Below are 16,374 nucleotides of genomic sequence, written 5' to 3'. Positions count from 1 at the left end.
TAACCGTATTTACCTCGGAGATTGTTGGGAGCATTAAATGAGAAAGCTTATGCAACCTCCTTGACACAGCGTAGCACGTGGGGCGAGTGAAATGAAGCTGAGATGCCCTCCAGATAACCCCCGGCGACGCTGAGACTAGGACTGTTTGTGTACAGAAGGCATCCAGCATGCCAGGCTCCTTCCTGCGGTCTGCAAACACTTACCCTGGCCCCTCTTCCAGCCCCCACCTGGGGAGCCAGGGGAGGCTGAGTAACTCTCCCACTTCCCTAAATTACCAAGGAGCCCTGGGCCCAGCCGAACCTCATCACCCTGACCACACCAGCCTCATCCCCACTCACCTTGGAGGTTCCCTGTCTTTCTTCATGTCTGTGTGGAGGACAGAGGCCCACTGAAGAAGGGGCTGAGAATCCACGGGCAACGAGAAGGAAATTACTATCTGTTTTGTGCTGAGAGTAGTACTGGGTGCTCAATCCAGGTTGCCTTATCTCAACCACATCACAGTCCTGCCACGAAGTGAGGGCAATTACCCTCATTTTGAGGCAAGGGAAGGGATGTTTGCAGTAGGTCCATAACTTGCCAAAGTTTACATACCTTGCGAGTGGCGGAGCCGGCATCTGAACCCAGATCTCCCAAATCGGAGCATCAACCCTGGGCTTCCAAGTTGTCTATTATTTTGTACAGTCTTAGCTTTTATCCGGACTGTAAACTCCCATGCAGCCCAGTCCTGGGTGTTTAGCCTCCAGGTCCTTCCCCACTGTTGTGGGCGCTGCCTGCTCTGGGACCATGGGGACCATGCTTTCAGTCCCATGGTCCCCACTCACTGGCTTATTGCACAACTGCGGACCAGTCTCTTTACCTGTCCGGGCCTCGGTTTCTTCACTTGAAAACGAAGCTGTAAAACTAGATGATCTTAGGGTTCTTTTCAACTTGAGGGTTCTGGGACATTGAGAATTTGCCCCCATTGGCGGGCTCCTCCTGCCTTTGGCCTTCATGGGCAGCGTGGCAAAGCTGAAAGTGGATGAAGAGTCGTGTCTGAGGTTATATGGGGTATTAATTAAACTGTCATTAACATTTGAAACCAAAAATAGTTGGGGGTTTTAGGACTGATAAGGTGTTTTTTCTTTTCTTTCTTTTTTTTTTTTTAAGATTTTATTTATTTGACAGACAGAGATTGCAAGTAGGCAGAGAGGCAGGCAGAGAGAGAGGAGGAAGCAGGCTTCCCGCTGAGCAGAAAGCCCAATGCGCGGCTCCATCCCAGGACCCTGGGATCATGACCAGAGCTGAAGGCAGAGGCTTTAACCCACTGAGCCACCCACGCGCCCCTGATAGGGTGTTTCTAATCCACAGCAGTTCTCTCTCTCTCTCTCCCTTCTATTTATAACAAATTCTGGTTTCCTCTAAGGCTAGGTCTGTCTCCATCTGTAACAGAGGAAGTCAGGCTGAGCCCGCGCCTGAGCAAAGACCTCCGAATCCGCACCCCAGTAGACCCTTTCTGGGGTTCTGAGCTCCGGTTGGCAGGCGGAGCTGGGCTCTCTGTCCAGGTCGCAGTGGTCGGTTTGGCCGGACTGGCAGGATGAGCTCGTGCCACTTCTCCCGTGGAACCAAGGACCGCTGCTGGGGTGGTGCTGGCAGTGAGGCCTGGAGGTCCAGAACTCTGTACTCTCCACCCCAGTCCTTTAGGACAATGCTCGGTTTCTACAAATGTCAATGCCTAGTGCTAATCTTAAAGAAGATAAAGGGAACAGGACTCAAGTTCAGGCTACCTCTGGAGACATTTTTAGAGCTAAGGTTATCTCTTAGGTATAATGATTTGTTACTGTAGGGTTGCTGCTGAGAGCTAGGCCGTGCCTGAGCGATCTGGGCCAGATGGCTTCCTCGAGTTGCTGCTGGAGTATTTTAACTACAGAGTGGGAGCTTCCTGCCTCGGAGAGGGTCCTCCTCAGCTCCCCCACGTTCCCATCTGCCCAGACGCCCACAGCTCCTGTCAAGAGAAATGATGGACGCTCCTAGACACCCGGTGGGGAAAGGCCTCAGCTCGGGGCGAGAACTGGGGCTCAAACCCCAGTCCAAATAGGGGATTCGGGGCCAAACCCGGGAGAGTGTGTATGTGTGTGTGCTTGTTTCTGTCAGGAGGAGAGGAAAGGGGCGGGGGTTGGGGGAGATATGCATATAGGGAGCTCTTTGAGAAACTTCAGGGTTAGGGAAGGGAAGGAGAGCAGCTGGGGGTTGGGAGAAGCGGTGGGAAAGGGTGGGGGTGGGAGCCAACCAGAGAGAGGAAGCACAGGCTGAGCTAAAACTGCAGAGAGACTGAGGAGGGCAGGGATTGTCCCCAGCCTCCTGTGACCCATCTAATCTAAATCTCCCCAAGTTACAGTTTAAGCTGTTTCCTGCCACTGGGATCCCCCTCTGACCTCTGTGCCCAGTTTCCCTCCTCACCTCTGGGCAGCAGCGCCCAGGAGTCTGAGTCTGGTCTTCTAGATGCCCTCCCTGGTGGTCCAGGAAGGAGCTGCTGAGGTGGCCTGAGTTGTGCCTCGCTGCTCCTTCAGGCCTGACATCCTTCAGCCTGGAGGGATGGGCGCGGGGGAGGGGTAGTAGGTGCAGCAGCAGCTCTGGCGCCATTTCCCAGCAGTGGAGCCCTGAGTCAGAAGGGTCATCTACTCTCGGAAATCAGAGGGGACACCTCCTAGAGGCAGGAAACCAGAGATGAGCCCCAGTGTCATCCAGGGTCTGGTGGGCGGGAGAGCAGCTTTGCAAAACGCAGCACTATCATCCAGGAGGGCTAAACCTGGAGTGAAAGCCTGGGTCAACCCAGCTTCCTTCCCCCTGGGCAGTTGCCTGGAGGTGATTTGGGAAGTCTGGAATAAGACACAGGGGTTCAAATCCTGGGTCTGTTGCTTTTATGTTGGGTGAAACTCATTCTCCCCTTCTGCAAAAATGAAAAGTATTAATAAAGCCCAGCTCATACATTAGGAGAATGAAAGTAAAAATATGCATAGAAAGTACCTGGTTCTCATAGATGGTCCATAAATGTTAGCTACCTCCCACCTCTTATTTTGTTGCGAAGATGAGAAGAGACTGTCCAGGATCTGACTCAACACTCTGCGGGCCTGCTGCTCTGGGAGGGGTGAACTACTGGCCCCAGAGAGCGCTTCCTCTAGGTGCAAATGCTAATAAAAGATGCAGGATCCCACCAGCGCCTCCTCCCTCTCCTCCACCCCTGGGGCACTGCTGGTGGTGCCCTGTTTTCCATCAGGTTGGGGGAGGGGTGTGATTTGCCCTTGAAATTTGCCCTTGAAGTTATCACTGTTTTGGTTTGACTTTAACAGTGATCTGGACTACTGGATGGAGCAGTTATCTGTGCGGGTGAGCAGGGGAGGGAAGGGAGGAGAATGGCACCAACAGATACATCCTCAGACCCTAACCCACACCCTTGCCAAAATCTCTGACATAGTTTCATCATCACTGGAGGGTGATGCAAGAGGCTTGGAGTCTGACTCCCCTTCCCCCCCTCCCCCAGAGAGCATCATCCACATCTGGAGCTGCAGCTGGGTCCTCCCCTTGGGCTCTTTCCAGGGAAAGGAGCTGGTTGCAGTGTGGGAAGGGAGGGCAGCTGGTGAGGGCCCTGTGAATGGCCCCAGTGTTGGGAGTTGGGGAGGGGGGAGCAGGGAGAAGGTGTCTGGGCTCAGAGGGAGGGTAGGTGGAGTGGAAAGGGAATTGTGACTTCTCAGAGCACTGTTCTTCTCCATGTCTGCCCTGTGCTTAAAGGCTCCAGGGCCCCCCTTGTCCTTTATATCCCTGTAAAGGCAGCTGCACTGCTTCATCCCCTTCCCCACCCACCTCACCCCTCCAGCCTCTACCCAGGTGCCTGGAGTTGAGTGCCTCCTTTGTTCCCTTGTCTCCCGGAGCATTTCAGGCCTTCAACACTGACCCTCTGCCCCCACAGCCAAGACAGACTGCAAGCTAGGCTCAGAAGGGTCATCTTGTGGGTCATAAAGGTCAGTGGAACGGCCTGGAGCAGAGGGAGGGGCCCATCTGGTCGAGGAGCCCAGCCAGGAATCAACCAAAAAATGAACTTTAAAGTGCTGTAGGGTGGGGGATGCCTGGGTGGCTCAGTCAGTTAAGCGGCTGCCTTTGGCTTGGGTCATGATCTCAGGGTCCTGTGATCGAGCCCCCCATCGGGCTCCTTGCATGGCTGGGAGTCTGCTTCTCCCTCTCTCTCTCTGCCTGCTGCTCTGCCTATTTGTGCTATCTCTCTATCAAATAAATAAATAAAATTTAAAAAAAAAGGAAAAAATGCTGTAGCGTGGAGGTGGAGGGAATTTTAGTCACCAGCAAGAATCTCCTTCTATAAAAGTTGACAAATTCACTATTATAAATTAGAAGGGAAGCTTTCAGGGCGCTTTCAAAATATAAACCGCTAATCGCCGTGCGATGGTTTGAAGCGAAGCACTCCGTTGGGGAGACCTGGGTTCTTACCCTTTCTTAGCCACCAAATCTGTGTGACCTTGGGTAGTTCCCCTCTCTGCGTCCCAGTGGCCTCAGTTATGAAACGGAGGTCGCATCGAGGCTGAGATTCTGCAACTCCGGGGGGCCGAGGCTCCGGCGTGGTCAGCTTCTGAGCCCTCCTCCTCCCCGAACCTCCAATCCCGCCTGCCCCCCAGCGAGCTGGTGGACGCGAGCCAAGAGGTCCCTTTAAAGGCTCAAGTCCCGCCCCTACTGCTGCCTCGAGCTTTTGATTGGTGACTGCGGAGCGGGGCGGGGCCAGGCGCGGGCCCGGCGGGACTGGGGGGCGGGTCCTGGGCCGGGCCGGCCCCCGCCCCCTTTGTTCGCGCTGCGGCGGGAGGCGGCTGCGAGGGTGGGAGGTGTGTGCGCGCGTGTGCCGCGCCGTGGGGAGCGGCGGGTCGCGCCGCGGGCTGTCAGCTAGCTGCGCGCCGCCGCCCGATGGCGCGAGGAGGCGCGCGGGCCAAGCCCCGTGAGGCCTCCCCCGGCCGCGGGTGAGCCCCTCGGCTTGCCGCCCGCTAGCATGTCACCTCCAGCCGCCGCGGCAGACTTCGCCAGCAGTGCCCGCGTCCCCGCCTCCCGCAGCCGCAGCCGCTGCCGCTGCCGCTGCCTGGGGCATCGGCCCCCAGACCCCCGCCCTTGATCCACGCCCAGACCCTAGAGCCGGAGGACCATGGCCGGCCAGGGGGACTGCTGCGTCAAGGTGGCCGTCAGGTAGGGACCCGTGGCGGGGCGGGGGGTGTGCGCGGAGGGGCTCCGGCTTTGTCTCGCGTGGGCGTGGGGCTGGGGGTCCACTCTGGAGCCCGCACCCCGGGAGGAGGGGCTGGCATGGGCCGGGCAGGAGGGCACCGTGCGCTGGACGGGCTGCCGCAGGAGATGGGCGGCCCGCGGGCTGCTGGAAGGTGGCTTTGTTTGGGTGGTAATTTCGGGCCCCTCTTGGGAGCCCTTAATGATCAGAAAATCGAATAAACAAGGAAATCCGGTATTTCACACCCAGCCCTGGCCCAGGCCGGAGCGTCTGTGTGTTTCCTCTTCGCCTCCCCTTGGGGCTGCTGTCTCATATGGGATATTGGAGGGGGGGAAATTTTCCCTTCATCCACCCCAGTCGTCTAGTTCTGTGCTCTTGGTCCAGCTAGGAAGGCAGCACACCCGCCCTGGTAACCGGTTCTGCAGACAAAGATCGACTGAGAGCAGGGAGGAATGGAAGGGCTGGGGTGGTGCTTTTGGCCTTTCATGGGGAGTCAAGGGCTTTTGGAGAGAGTACTGGCCCTGTCCCAAGAGGACATGGGGCTAGGGCAGGGAGAAAGCCGTGTATCTGAGGTTCTACCTCTGAGAGGGCAGGAGGGTGTGTCGCTGATACCCCATCTTCGGGCTCCCAGATAAAATGGAGGTAGGGTGGTGCATGGACTTATCTGGGACTTGCAGTGACATCCTGACAGAATTGAGGTGGAGAGAGGACATGGCTGGAGGGCTTCTATTGGGAGGGGCACACAGAGGTGTGAAGCAGGAAATCATGCAAAGTTGATCCATACATGTCCTTTGTGTTGGGTGGAGACGCTTACACCACATCACCTCTCCTTGGTTTTGTTTTGGGTTTTCTCTTTCAGAGGGGTCTGTTGCTGGGAGAGTGCCAATCTTCCTGTCCCCAAGGCAGGAACGTTGGAGAAATACAACCATCTCTGCCCCAGGCCTATATGTTGGGGGTGGGGGGATTGGGTCCAGGGCTAGGGTGGGTCTCTGACACCAGTCTCTGGATTCCCTGGGTTGTAGGTGACCCAGATACCAAGAGTCCATGGAAGTCACTCTAGACAGGGCCAGAGATGACTATGGCAGAGCTTTCCCCTCCTGCCCTAGAGCAGATGCCCCCCCCCCCCCCCCCAGGCATCTGGCCCATCCACTGGAGCCCAGAGAGGAAGAGAGGATGGCTGATCGCAGCTCAGGGGTCAAGGAAGGGAGACGGAGGTGCCTCCCACTCATGCATCAGGCAGCCTCAGCAACACTTGAACACAGCCTTGCTGGCCCTGAGCAGCCTGAGAGACAAAGAGGAGCCCTGCAGGTGCCTGGTGGGCTGGCCGGGGCGGGGCCAGGCTGCAGCTTAGACTGACATTGCAGCAGGATCCTGTGGAGGTCGAGGGAGGGAGGTACGAGTGGTGGGGGGTAGGGGGAGTGAGAAATGTAAATATGACATCTGCAGCAGACTGGGAGAGTCCAAGTGCATCATAAAAGGGAAATGAAGCCCTGGCCCCACTGACTGTGAACCAGGGCTGAGAAGGAAGGGACTTAGGGTGCTTGCTCCTCCCATGGGGCTTTCCTTTAGCCTCCGTCTTACAGGAGCAAGCCAAACAAAGCCCCCTCTACTACCAGCACGGTCAGCGCCCCCCAGGCTAGGCAGGGGCATGGTAAAGTGTGGGAAAGCCCCTTGGAATTGGCCCTCTGTGCAGAGCCGTGAGGAGAAGCTGGTGTGGCCTTCCCAGCACCACCAACAGAAGGTTTCTGAGACCCTTTCCAGGGAAGGGATTGTGCCAGCCCACTGCACCCAGTTCTTTGAGGGCAGTGGGTATCATCTCTGCTTCTCACTCAGATTGCTCTAGCAGGGTCCGGATGCCCCCACTCCTTGCCTCCCGTTGTTGATCTTGGATGGAGGGGTGGGGAGATTTGAACATCAAAAGAGCCAGACTTGAGGGGGTTTCTGGAAGGTGAGGGCCCAGCCCACTTGTCCCCTCCCACTCCAGCCTGAGCGCCTAGCCTGGCACACGCCAGACCTCAATGGGCAGCCGGCCGTGGAAGACAGACAATGCCTGGACAGAGCCCAGTTTCTAATCAAAGAGCTGAGGACAGGACAAGACTAGAGCTGGGGCTGGGACAGGGAGCAGATGGTGCTACAGAGGACTGAGGGGAGTACCCATGCTTTTGGATTCCCAGTGACCCCCCGTCCCCACCTCTGGAAGTCACTTGTCCCACCTCAAGGACCGAGTGGCCGGCTGGATTGGGGTATTGGAGTAGAGCATTGCTGGGAAAGGCCCAGGCTTTGGAATGGCCAGGGGCACAACCCAGTGTCAGGCTCAGCTTTCTGACCTCCTAGAAGTCCTTTCTTATATCTAACTGAAGTGTTCTCTGAGCTCCCATGAGAATAACATGGCGAACCCTGGGTCCAACTCTTGGGAAAGGGAGGCCAGGAACGAGACGGACTTTGTTTGGGGTGTGTGTATGTGTGTGTGTGTGCGTGCGTGTGCACATGCATGCCTGTGTAAGGGGGGACGTCCTGGTGGGGACTGCTAGACTAGGTGAGAAGTGCCAGCCCAGGGCTCTTTGGCCCTATAATCTCCTTGGGAAGAGGATCAAAGCTGTCTGTCTGCAAATCTCCACAGGGCAGGCTGGGGCTGGGGGAGAGCCAGGGGACGAAACTTCCAGAACCTGGGGCTGTGGGATAAAGGGAGAAGGTCTCAGTGTGAGCAGACCCTAAAAGCCGTACCCCAGGCTTCCCTGAATTCTGGCCCATCTGGCCCTAAACCCTAGCTAGTTGTCTTTGCTCTGGAAATTCCCAGGCCAGCCCCTCTCCAGCCTGCCCTGTGATCCCTTTATCCATTAATCCCCTGTAGATAGGGACTCAGCTCTCTGGGCCCAAGACTGGCCTGGAACCAGCCTCTCTCTACCTGAGGATGGGTGGGGGGGTAGGGGGAAGGAGCTTTAGAAGCTGAGTTGTGCCCGGCCCCAGACTGCAACACAGACCCAGCTAATGGGGTCAGAAGGGGAAGGGGTGGCTGTTAAGAAAGGCAAGTTGGCAAAGTTGAAATTGGGGAAGGAAGCCAAGACACCTGGTACATTTCCTTAAGACCCTTTCAAGCCCCCAGTTCTGAGCCCCCACCAAGAGAGGAGCCTTCCGTGGGTCCTCACCCCCCCCCCCCATTATCTTTGCCTGGTTTCCTTAAGCTTCCTTCCTTCCTTCTTCGGCTGGGGCGGGGAGGTCCCTCTACAGGTCCCACATCCATCTTCAGACACTCCAGAGTTGAGCAGGGGCTGGGAGCGGATGGAGGGGCACCAGCCAGGGACCCAGGGGTCAGTGTTAGATCATACTCCTGCACTCCCTCCTTTGGGCTCTCTGGCTGTAGTTATTTCTGGAGCTTCCAGCTACTCTGAAATCCTGGTCAATGTCTGTCTGCATTTTGAATCCCAAGAACTGGTGTCTTGGGAGAAAGAGACCAGAGAAGACAGAGAAAACTGCGTGAAGGGGGTATATGGGTGCCTTCAGAGTCCCTCCTCTGCTCTGGTGGCGCAAGGGCAGCCAGGGCCGATCAATGCCAACAGTGGCCCATGCTGCCATCTGGGAAATCGAGGCCCAGACGGGACCTCCTGTGCCTGGAGACCTGAGAATCTTAGCAGTGGCCTCCTGCTGCAGAAATAGGGCTTATGTCATCACAAGGAAGTGGAGTGTAGTAACCACAGGCCCCGGAAACCATCCCCCCTCCGCCACCCAGCCAGCCTAGCCTGAAGCTGATTGGATCTCTGCTTTTGAAACCCTCAGAGTGGGGCTGGGGTGGGGCGGGGGCTGAGGAAGTGGCGGGGGTGACAGGAGCCTGGGGCCCTTACTCTTACAGCTCCCGGGGGCAGGGCTGGGGCCAGTGCAGTTCACCCATTGGCTGGGTCATGGCGCTTCCTTTCTGTTTGTCCTGCTGGGCCTCTGATTTACCGGCTGGAGAATGGGAAACTGGTTTGTTCTTGTTTGTTCATTTGCGAAGAGCGGTGGTGTGGATGAAGTAGAAGAGATACAGCCCATCAAGTGTTGGCTCTTGAGGAGTTGATGTGTAAAATGTTTTTAAAAGTGAGCCCTAACTTACAGTGTGCCGAGGCAGTGTCTGGTGGAGCTACAGTGAGTGAGTGTTAGGTACAGGGAAGAGTTTCCTTCCTTCCCTCCCCTCCCCTTCCTTCCTTCCTTCCTTCCCTCCCCTCCACTCCTCTCCCCTCCACACCTTCTTCCCTCCTTCCTCTCCCCTCCCCTTCCTTCCTTCCTTCCTTCCCCTCCCCTCCCCTCCCTTCCTCTCCCCTCCCGTCCCCTCCACTCCCTTCCCCTCCCCTCCCCTCCCCTTCCTTCCTTCCTTCCTTCCCTCCCCTCCACTCCTCTCCCCTCCACTCCTTCCTCCCCTCCCCTCCTTTCCGCCCTCCCTTCCTCCCTTCCTTCCTTCCTTCCCTCCCCTCTCCTCCTTCCTCCCTCCCCTTCCCTCCCTTCCCCTCCCCTTCCCTCCCTTCCCCTCCCCGCCCCTCCCTTCCTCTCCCCTCCCATCCCCTTCCTTCCTTCCCCTTATTTATAGCAGAAAGTATCCCAGGATGGGAAGAAGACTGAACTTGGGGGTCACGAAGCACCGTGACTTCTTGAACACTTGCCCTGTGCCAGGCAGCATGTCCACACTGCCCCGTTCCACCCCACCCTACCCCACTGGAGCCCCACCAGCTAACTGATGTTGTTGCCGTTGTAAGAATGAGCAAACACTCCCAGCCAGTAAATGGAGGAGTCTGGATCAGAACCCTGGGCACTCTTCCTCCAGGCACATGCTCCTCAGACTGCTGTCAACCACCTCCCGTGACTGCTTTCATTAGCCCTTTGCTGTGAGTCTCTTTGCCTCAGTTTCTCCATATGCCCCGCTGCACTGGTTGCCGTAATGGCCATGCGGGAAAAGTACTCAGGAAGGCGTCCAGTGCTCTGCAATGGGAGAACGTGTCTGAATTTCCTTTTCTGGGATTGCTTAGCATAGAGCTGCCTGTTCCCCCCTCCAGCCATGCTGTTCGCTCTTGTGTTTGGGGAACTTCTCCCTTGCCACTGGGTAGAAGTCCGCCTGTTCTCTCTTTCCTTCGCTCCATGCTGCTGCCCCTGGAATTGATTTTCCTGCCTGAGTCCCATCTTGCCACTCTCTAGGAAAGGAAATTCTGGGGGCAGCCCATTTTCCTCTTGCTATCCCTACAAACCCCCACACCAGTCACAGGGCAGAGCCCCGGGCGTTCTGGGTCTCCTCGACTCTCATTTTACCCTCTAGACATGGCTGCCCTTTGGGGAAAGCTCAGGAGGGGTACTGAGAGGCCGCTGGGCTGGGGAGAAGAGGAGGCTTCCGCGCCCTGGGAGGGAAGCCAGGCTGGGGCTGGTCAGCCTCGGCTCCAGAGGGTTACCCTTCCGTCCCTCTGGGCTGGGGGTGGTGGAGATCTGTGGGAAGGGCTGTGAAGCCCCATGGCGGGTGGGGGACCTGTGGGTGGCAGTGTCCTGAGCCCTGAAATACTCCCTCTTTACCTCTGGCTGCTCTGGGTGTGGAAGGGAGGCAGTGCGTGGTCCCCTGGCCCCAGATACCTGAGTCCCTATCCCTCCGCCTTGTGCGGTGGAAGTCCACCATCAGAGCAGTGGTGGCGGCCACTTGTCATCTCTCTAGGCTGGCTGGTCCTGCCTGACCCTGGAGTTAAGGTGCCTTGAAGAGAGCCTGGGAGTGGGCACTGAGGACTGAGGACCAAGGGCCAGGGTGCTGGGGGAGAGGCTCGTCGCCCTCCCTAGCCAGCTGCTTGGAGGCCAGCCGCCTGTTGCTCTGCATTCCTCAGCAGGCGAGCATCCCCAGGGCCCGTTCCCACTGAGCTGTCCTCCACATGAAGCACATGCCACCACAGCTCTGGGCGCTCCCTGCTCAGCCCCCACTCTGCAGAGTCTCCAGTCTCCTGGGAGGTCATGGGAAACCCCTGCCAGATGCCCCGAGAAGGGAGTGGGACGGGAGAGCCAAGCTGGAACGCAGCTGAGCCGAGCTTCCCTGAGCCAGGCTCGCCCCTCTCCCCTGGCCCCTGCAGCCCAGGAGTCAGACCCACAGGAGTCAGACCAGTGGCTCAGGCAGCTCCTGGCTACTGCTCACAGCAGGGCGGGCCGGTCTCTCCAGTTTAGGATGGGGCCTGGCCCCCTCCCTCAGCTTCTCCTAGCTCTGCTCCCCAGCCTCTGACCCCTTGCCCTACTCTGCTGGGCCTGCTTCAACCTCTCAGGGGGTGTCGTGGGGCACAGCTGAGATCGTGATACCCTAGGGGCCATGAAGAAGACTCTACCTCGGGTTCCCTCCCCTGGTGGACTGCCTGTCCCTGGTTGTGATGCAGAAGCTAGTGGTCACGACTTGGATAAACTGAAAGAGAAGGTCGAGGACACCTGAGGAAAGAGTGGGGGCTGAACCCCAGGTGCCCTGAATCAATACCTCAAGGCATTGTCTTGGAGTGTCCATACCCTTGCCCTGTGCACTTGAGAACGTGTTTGGGGGCAGAAGTCAAGCATAAGGGGTTGACAGACCCATTTCACCAGATCTGCTAGGGCCTCATAAACCCATGCTTTTCGACCCCACAATACAAAGCCTCCTTGTTTGGGGGTCTTTTCCCTGAGGGCAGTCTCAGGAGGACTGTGCTGGGGGAAGCATCTTAGAGGCCAGGAGAAGGTCCAGTGACAGGGCGACAAGACCCTCTGGCTACCCCAGGGCTCCCGTGTCTCCCCACTGTATCCCTGCAGCTAAAAGACCCAGCGCCCCACACTGGGTCTCCCCACTAGAGAGGAGTAGCCTCTCTGGGAAGATGCCTTCTCTGGGCTAAGTCAGCTAAAAGGCCCCGGGTGTCTGGGAGCCAGACTCCCCTGAGAGAGCCGGGATTTTGCTTCCAGCCGCCTTCCCCAGAGCTGGCAGGCTGCCAGTGGGGAGGAGGAGGAGCGGATGCTCATTAGAGTGGGGGTGTAGACGCCCTCTTTCTGCTGCTGGGGAGAGTTGCCTTCCTCTGGCAGGCAAGCAGCTCCTGGGTTCTTGGCTCCGTGCTTCTCCATGCTCTGGGCCTCCACTCTCAATTCTACAAAACGGGGGAAATGCTTTCCTGACAGAGTGCTCGTGGCGCTGCTGGCAGCTGTCGGTAGGATCAGTCCAGGGATTCTCCGAGGGGATCATTTTTCCCCAGTGCAACCTCCTTCCTGCCCTGGTGGGGGGCTGCTCAGTGGAGACAGCCGGATTGGGCAGGGGCAGGCTTGGCTTGCATTTCATTTCCACCATTACAAATGGCGTGACTTTGGGCTGGTGAAATTTCACCTTTCCCAGACTCAGTAAAATGAGGCAAATGCCCCTTGCTCCCCAGGGCTGTCATAACCCATTACATGTGTTCCTGTATGCAAATGAGCTTGACACATAGGTTCTCAAAACATGTTAGGTGTTGTCCTGATCAGGGGTGGAAAAAGCACAGAAGCAGCAAGAATGGTATCGGTGACTATGATTTCTCAGGAAAAAGATTCCCAAGAATCCCAGGCTCTCCTTGCCCCCAGCTTAGTGAGCTTTGCAGGCAGGAAGTTCTTTTTGCTGGTTTATCTAAATCCCTCCTGCTGTAGCTGAGTTCCCCTTTGATCTGTCACTGATGAGGAAGAGCTGGTCCCTGGCAGGTCACAGAGTGGCCCAGTGACTCAGTGTGCCAGGCTGACTAGAGGTCATGGCACTCCTCTCTGTGTCCCCTGCTTCTCTGCCTACCCCCCAACTTGCGCACAACAGCTCAGCTCCATTCGAGCCTGGGAGGCTGGAGCCAGGCAAACCACCTGGGGTTGGGCAGAAGGAAAGTCATGGAATCTGTCCAACCTTAGGCTTGGGGGCAGCGCACTTAGGGACCAGGGAGGGGATGAACTTCCTCATTTCTCTGTTTCTCCTTGGGGCTGTTACACTAGCCTGTGGGAGCTCCTTTTCAGGATTCCAGAAAGCTATCAAGGGTCCTGTAGGAGAAAAGGGCAGAGAGGCTTCTACCCACCCCCTCCGGGCTTCTTCCAAAGGGGCTGGTTATCGTAGTGTTTTGGGCCATTAGAGGGGTGATTCCAGCCTAAGTCCCTGGTTCTTCTCAAAGCCTTTGAGGGAGAGTCTGGTAAGAGGTTGTCTCCCAGCCTGGAAGTCCCCAAAGTGCAGATTACTCACAAGTGGGCAGCTGTGCGTGCTAGTTCTCTCCAGCTCTCCTGGGTTGACTCTTTGGGGCTGATGGCTGGTAGAGGTAATCTTCCTAGAAGACCTTCTTATTAATACCTATGTGACCTTGAACCCAGTTAATTTCCTCTGAACTCTCCTTTGTAAACTAGGAACAAGAACACCCCCATTAGAATGAAATGATTTGTGTAATGATGTAGCGCGCAAAGCTTCGTAGGCACAGAGTCTAGCAAATAGGCAGCCTTGCTCTGTATGTGTGGGAACTTACTAACTGGGGAAGTTGAGTAAGCAGAGCTGTGAAGGGGTTCCAGGGGCTAGCAAAGAAAGGCGTCAGGAATCACAGACCTCTGGAACAGTTCTTGGGTATAATGATACCATTATTTTAATATCACAGCTTGTGACCTCTCAGTGACAAAACTCTTCGAAGAGGAAAGGCCTGGGGTTGCACCCTTAGAGCTCCGGGAGCTCCTAACTAACTGGGGGACAACTCAAGAGCCCTGGGAGAGGCCCTAGCCGGCTGATTGGGTGTGGCTAACTTCACCTGAGACGCTGAATCCACCCTTAGGAGCCCAAGGTCATTGAGGGGAGCCCCTCGGGGGTAGTGATTGGCTGGCTTTCTGTGACGTCACTGAGGAGGGGGTGGAGGTGAGGGAGTTAGCCCCATCCTCCTCCGTCCCCCGCCCTCCAACCCGCCCCGCGCGGGTCGGGTTTGGGGCTCTGGGCACGTTACCCTCGCAAAAGGAGTTGTTCTCCTTGGCAGACCTTCAGCGCCCCGCAGGGCCTGCCTCCTCCCAGTCTGCTCTGTCCTCCCCTTCCGCCCCGTCCTCCTGGCTTCCCAAAGAGCTGTGGAAGCGCTGAGCTCAGCTCTTCCCGCAGCGCCCGGCTCGGGTTCGCGGCCTTTGTCCCGCCGTCGCCGCCCGGGCACCGACGGGTGCGGGGCCGGGCCCGAGCCGTCTGTGTGTCCCTCGGCCCGGGTGCCCGCTTCTCCGGCGGTGGGGGAGGGATAGGAAAATACCCACATCACACCAGCTCCCGCTCAATTGTGGGCAGAGGAAGCTCAGCGGCTACGCGCCCGTGCCAGATCCTGCCTCTGAAAAGCCCTGGGCCCTTTCTCCTCGCTCTCGCGCCCGCTCCCACCGCCGCTCGGGCTGTGGGTTGCCAAGTGGCAAATAGACCGGGCTCTGTTCAGGGAGATTCCGGGAGCCTTTCTGCGCGGGGCTGGCCGGCCCGCCCCCTTCGCTCCCGGCCGAAGGGACAGAGGGTGGCTTTGCAGGCGTGAGGCTTGGGGTGAGATTCTGGAGGTCCCTGAACAGAAATGATACTGGGTGTGTGGTCGAGCTGGCGCGTGGGGCCACAGTTTGCCGATTTGAGTTTTTCCAATATTAAATTATAATTTATCTTGATTACTGAGTGTCTTTGTACCCCGTGAAGTTTTGCACCTGTGGCAAATACCTCACCTCGTCATTGTCCTGGGTCTGGTAGCTCCTGGGGTCTGTGGTTTATTTGCAAAACCCTAGAAACTGGTTTCCAACCCTGACCGCCCCTGTCCGTCGTCCGTCCCCCCCCCCCCCCCGCCAGGCCCCTAGGAAGGACCAGGGCTGTAGTGGTTCCCATCCCTGCCACCCTGCCCTAATTTAAAGGGAAGTGGCCACCTTCCCCGTATCCCCTTATCTGGGATGCAGTTGGGCTGGCTGAGGCCTCTGCTACTTTGAGGGCAACCCACAGAAGTGACCTCACCCAGGGTGGGGCCAGGAGAGGAAGCTACTGGAGGGGAAGGTGATGGAATTCTTAGAAAGTTAAAACTGGGAAGAGATCATCCAGAGGACTTAGGAGGATGCAGCAGCTCCTCGACAAGAAGAGGGTGGGGGCAGAGGCTTGTCCAGGACCCCGGACTTGATCTCCCAGCCCTCTGGTCTCCTACCTGTGGAGTGTGGGTTTGAATGCTCTGCTGGGCAGGCAGGGTGTGATGGAGGATGTGCCCCAGGGCACACTGTCTGCCCCTGCTGGATGGCAAACCCTGAGCAGATAGAGCAGGATTCCTTCCAGAGTGCCTCCCTGGCTCTGGCGGTGGTTCTGTGGGAGGAAGCTTATCTGTCGATGTGGGGATGAAGAGTGTCCCGGGCCGGAGGTAGCTGGAGAAGCAGAAGAGCCTGTAGGTTTCATAGGCAGACCAGGAATGGATGCCCACCTTCACAGTATTTACCGTGTGTGTGTGACTTTAACTACTTCAAGCCTCAACTTTCCTCTCTGAAAAATGGGCATCAAAAGCCCTAGCTCACTGCTAACTTAACTCACTTAAGTGAGTTAGTCTATGGCAGGTGCCTGGCCCAGCTAGCTCATGGAAAGCACACATAAAATCTTAATTCTCTTTTTCTTCTACCTCCAGTAACCTCCAGTTCCTCATTCAAGTCCCATTCCTGGGACTAACACTCTCCCTCATCCAGGTCAGTTGCTTTGGGAACTAGTGACTCTTAGCTGAGCCCATGTCCTCGGTGTCCTAGTGGGTACCTTTCTCTCTGAGTAAGCACCCTGGTGCTTTGCGTGGGCCAGCATGGGGTAGGGGGGACCCTCGCCATAAGATGTGCTGGGCCTCATGCCCCAGGATGACGGCCCCGGGATGAATGCCTGACTGACTGCACAATTCCCAGACCCTAAAGTTCTGGAGCCCCTCTTCTCCATCATCCTTCCCAGACTGCTCTTCTCCCGCTCTCTTGCTCCCGGCAGGTGGGCTCCCCCTTATTCTTGGGGCTGGCTATTGCAGGAGAAGCAGCCCCTCTCATGGACAGACTCTGCCAGGCAGAGCTGCTGCTCCCCCTCCCCTGCTCCCACTGTCTCCAGGGATCTTGATTTGATTTCCTCCAATCACCAGCACTGCCATCTGCCTGGGGTAATTAAATGGTATTTGAATTGGATCCAGAAATCCTATCACAAGCAGCCCACA

At 57.1% G+C, this 16,374-nt stretch overlaps 1 protein-coding gene across 4 annotated transcripts in view; it reads left to right on the top strand.

Annotated features, from left to right (window-relative positions):
* The first annotated feature begins 4,823 nt into the window (after positions 1–4,823).
* The window catches only part of KIF21B (kinesin family member 21B), a 48,042-nt gene continuing 36,491 nt past the window's right edge, over positions 4,824–16,374 (top strand). For 2 of the 4 annotated variants that reach the window (XR_004280040.1, XR_004280039.1), the window contains exon 1: positions 4,824–5,214. Coding sequence is in view for 2 of the 4 variants with exons in the window: in XM_032317817.1 (XP_032173708.1) it covers positions 5,174–5,214 (41 nt within the window). In the remaining 2 variants the exon portion in view is untranslated. The remainder of the gene's footprint in view (positions 5,215–16,374) is intronic. The other 2 variants (XM_032317817.1, XM_032317816.1) reach the window with 1 other exon arrangement.

This window comes from Mustela erminea, chromosome 17, assembly GCF_009829155.1.
Source record: "Mustela erminea isolate mMusErm1 chromosome 17, mMusErm1.Pri, whole genome shotgun sequence".
Lineage (NCBI taxonomy): Eukaryota > Metazoa > Chordata > Mammalia > Carnivora > Mustelidae > Mustela > Mustela erminea.
This window is presented reverse-complemented; position numbering and strand designations above follow the sequence as displayed.